This window comes from Vanessa tameamea, chromosome 29, assembly GCF_037043105.1.
Source record: "Vanessa tameamea isolate UH-Manoa-2023 chromosome 29, ilVanTame1 primary haplotype, whole genome shotgun sequence".
In the NCBI taxonomy this organism is placed as follows: Eukaryota; Metazoa; Arthropoda; class Insecta; order Lepidoptera; family Nymphalidae; genus Vanessa; species Vanessa tameamea.
In genome coordinates, this window is record NC_087337.1 from 4,510,111 (window position 1) to 4,514,825 (window position 4,715).

General features: G+C 30.9%; 1 protein-coding gene across 1 annotated transcript; it reads right to left on the bottom strand.

Moving 5' to 3' along the window:
- Positions 1–2,446: 2,446 nt before the first annotated feature.
- LOC113395450 (putative uncharacterized protein DDB_G0282133) lies at positions 2,447–3,888 on the bottom strand. Its single transcript, XM_026633028.2, has one exon. It carries the CDS (start codon positions 3,866–3,868, stop codon positions 2,471–2,473), a length of 1,398 nt encoding a protein of 465 aa, XP_026488813.2. The 5' UTR covers positions 3,869–3,888; the 3' UTR covers positions 2,447–2,470.
- Positions 3,889–4,715: the final 827 nt, after the last annotated feature.

Here is a 4,715-nt window from a genome sequence, read left to right on the forward strand (position 1 = left end):
AATAGATAGGTTACGCGGATGCGAATATTTTACGGTACTTGATTTAAAGTGCGGCTACCATCATGTTATGGTTAAAGAAAGTGACGTGTATAAGACAGCAGTTATCACTCTGGACGGCCATTATGAATTTTTGAGAATGCCGTTTGGCCTGCGCAATGCTCCTACCGTTTTTCAAAGATTGATGAATTCTGTATTAGGTGATTTAAGATTTAATACGGTCATAAATTATATGGACGATATCTTAATAGCAACAGAGACATTAGAGGAAAATGTCACCTGCTAAAGAAGTATCTTAGAACTCTTACTTGCAAACGGCTTAACCGTTAATTACGATAAAAGTTTTTTTTTTAAGGATGTTATAAAATTTTTAGGTTACGATATTTCAAAAAATGGAGTAAGTCCGTGTCAAAAAAAATTTAAAGATATTAATAACTACCCTAAACCGACAACAGTTCATGAAGTAAGGCAATTCCTTGGATTAATAAATTATTTTAGAAAGTTAATTAAAGATTGTGCTTTGAAATGCCGTCCACTTAGTAACCTTTTAAAGAAAGACATAACATGGAAATGGGAAAAAGAACAAGAAATTGCCTTTGATAAATTAAAATCCATTTTAACAAGTGATATTATACTGTTAATATTTGATCCTAAGTTACCAATTTTTCTTTATACCGATGCCAGTCGTGAGGGCTTAGGGTGTATTCTTATGCAAATGACCGAATCAGGGGAGAGGCCAGTTTACTTTTATAGGCGACAAACAAGTAGTGAAGAAAAAAAATACCACTCGTTTGAACACGAGTTCTTAGCGATAGTGGTAGGATTAAATAAATTTAGACACTATTTATTAGGATCAAACTTCAAAATCATAACAGACTGTAACGCGGTTCGTCATGCTTTAAATAATCAGGATATTGTTCCCCGTATTGCAAACCCAAGAATTTACGTTTGAGACTATCCAACGACCAGGAATTCAAATGCAGCACGTGGATGCCTTAAGCAGGAATCCTGTCGTCATTGCTAACCACAATACTTGTGCAGAGAGTAGTGTTTTGTTCATTTCAGAAGGCGATTGGTTGCTGTCGGTACAGCTACAAAATCCAAAAATTTGCAGCATTAGAGATATTTTACAATCAGGACAGGCCGAGTCTAAGATGCAAATATTTAATAATTACGAATTACTGGGCAATAAAGTGTATAGGCGCACGGAATTCGGTAGACGCTGGCTAGTTCCAAAACAATGTATCTGGCAGGTAATCAGAGCAAACCACGATGAAGTTGATCATTTCGCGGTTGATAAAACTATAGAAAGAATTAATTCAATGTATTGGTTCCCTCGCTTAAAGTTGAGCCATGAAAACATGGTGGACGAAGAAGTACCTCTTGTGGACGTGACTAAATTAAGAGCAAAGGTCGATGCTAAAATTAAAGAAAATGCTTGTAAACAAAAACAAGCTTTTGACGCAAAGAGGAAAGAAGCCCCTATTTATAACGTAGGCGATTTGGTGGTAATCAAGATTCCTAGTTATAACAATGCCTAGGAAAGGATAGACATCGCGTGGAAGATATGAGAGGAGCTGAGAGGTCTTCGAAGCGATACAACGGCGTCGCTTGTGTCGAGAACATGAAGGCCTACATATATAAACATATCCAATGATGAGTAAATGCGGATGTTGTCAAAATACATATAAAGAAAAAAAAAACTGTAAGTTACTTAAATTTAAGGCCTTCGACGAATATCAATGTTCAAAAATATAACAATTGTCTAATGTCTGGTGTACAAAGATTAATCATGGTGATCGTTAAAAGCATGTGACAGGCATCTATGTGAACGCTGTCTCTTGCGAAAGATAACATGGTGATATGCAACCTCAGTGACCTAAGGTGCTGCTGGTTAAGCCATGAGGTTTGAATAAGTTAACCGCTGATGGGATAACTTGAATAATACCTACGTTAATATCACAATTACCGCGATGAGATATCTGGTTGAAGCTCGATTGAGTAGTATTCATTATGGGATATCACGTGTACATCCTTATATGAATACTATATTTTTTATATATATATAATTTTAAATAATATTTAACTTTCGTTTACAGCTGTATACACTAGACTAAAACGTCATTCGAGGGCGAATGCGGCTGCAGGAGGGCCGAATGTTGCCACTACGATTTCTGAAGCGGGCAACATTAAAAAAAAAAAGAAAACATTGGCAGGAAATTTAAGCTCTCTTCTGGATACGCTAGAACCGGGAACATTGTTATAACATTATCTTACATTACTGTACTGTTTTACTTTAATTACTTAACTTAACCAATAAAGAAAAACGTTATTAATTTATTTCGAGAGTGATACACACAACTTATATTAATACACCTTACAAATAACTAGCAGCAGTTAATTGACAAATAACTTTCTTTTACGGAAGGTTAAAAAATGATTACTCACAAGATAATTAATATTTAATTGTACATTACTTTTTTAACATTATACATTCATATTTACACACATTTATGATTAATTGATATCTTTTAGATTCTATAAATTTATATGGTTTATAAAGTTTAAGCACAGAATTCTCCTTAAAAATATTACTTTTGGCATATAAATTATTTATAATAATAACACAAGTATCATCGTTTAAATTCAATGCTCTGAGTAAAAAACAGCCATATTTAAAACTAACTTCCTGTATTCTAAATGCCAAGAATTGTTCTTGAGGGAGAACGAAATTTGAATTTGCCACCAAAAATCTCTCATGATACCATAGTGATGTGTTTGCATTTTGTTTTTTTATTAATACACTAAGGCGATATGCCAATCCATCCTTCTTATATTTAACCTTCTTTGTTTGTGGAATTTTATCAAATTTTAGGCTATCAGATGAAGATTTATTATCAGACTTTAAGCATTGAGAATTTTTAGTTCGAGGCAATGAGTTAATAATTTCAATATCATCATTGCTGTCTGGACTGCTCTTCGATTCATATTCACTTATAGAATGTTGCGAGTTAGTCGTGGAACTGAAATAGCTATCAAAGTATAATTTGACTTTCTCTGCTAATAACACACTTGATGTTTTATCTGTTAATGTGTCGTCTAAATTAACATTATTTTTATAAATTTGTTTTTCTTCATAAGTTAATGAGTTTTCTTCATTTTTATAATTATTGTTATTTTTATTAGTTTGTTGTACTTTCGTAAGGCTGGAGTCATATTTATGTTTTTCTCTGTATGTATTTATTTGGCAAATATCTTTGTTTAAATTGGTATTGTCAATGGTTGCAGCTTTGTGTTTACTACTTTTTATTAGCCCATTTTCTATGCAAGTTAATACTGGGGACAAACTTCTATTCTCTCTACAGGTGTCTTGATTAGTATTTGCATTATTGTTAAACAATTTTTTTCTTATTTTAGGCGAAATCTTTGGCGTGTTATACTTGAGCACCAACACAGGACTTACTGGTTCCATTTCTTTGTGACCACTAGGACAATTAACAGTTGATTGTCTCCTTTTCATTGGCGCGACATATCGCTGTGAACTCAAAATTGGCGATTTACAACCAAAATTGGACAAATTTGAAACATTATCAATGTTGGAGTGATTTTGTGATTCTTCAACATTTTTTTCATTATTCTTCTCAAATGTAACGTCAACAAATGTTATGTCAAGATTAGAAACGTTATTAGATATTTTCTTTTTACCTTTCACCAGTTTCTTTTTTCTTTTAACAGCTTTTACGTTAATATCATTGTGTGAATACTCATAATCACTTGAATCGCTACACGACCAAATAATTTCGTGTGAATCCTCTTGTGAATTTAGTAGAATAAATTTTGATTTGAAACAGTTTTCTTTTTGATTTTTCATTTTTTTAAATTGATTATAAAATTAGGTTCATTTTTAAAAATAAAGACAGGTTTAAATTGAAGTTATTTAATTATCCACAGATAAACTATGACCAATTTGAGAAAAGTAGTCTATATCTCTTAACAGGTCGAGTTAGGTTATGGTTAAAAAATATATATTTTTAACATATTATGGTACTATGTATCTAAAACATATGATACTTTTTATTAATATAAATAATTCTAAAAATAAGCAATGTTTGAAAATAATATACCATACGAATGAGATCGTCTGCGTTGTTGGGAACTAGTAACGACTAACAATGTATCAATTAATAAACATAGCAATATTCAACACATTTAAAAATCTGATCTGTTAAAATAACAATATACTACATACACATTATTCTAAAAATATATTTTAGCAGCCAAACATTTTTTATTAACTCGAAACTTGATTACAAATAGCCTTCCTATTTATTGGTTTTAGTAATTTGGAACTTTAGATTCTTTATGGGACTAAACAATTACTATAGCTACTATATGTTATTGTTAAACGCAATATATTATCTAAATAATCTGTTTATTATTATATATAATATTATGGTTGTTATGCAATTAAAAGTTTTTTGATTACTCTATCATTATTATCATGATCATAGACAAATTTTCGATTATGTTGGCAATATTGTATATATACTCAGTAGATTTAGTAAAATTAAAAATAAATGAAATGTTTTTATTTAATGTATAGATACACTATTTCTGTATTGATTAAATCAACATACACTCCATTAATCATAGAAAAATCAATTATATACAGTATCAATTAAACATATAAGAGGGTATTACTATGACCTAAAAACTTA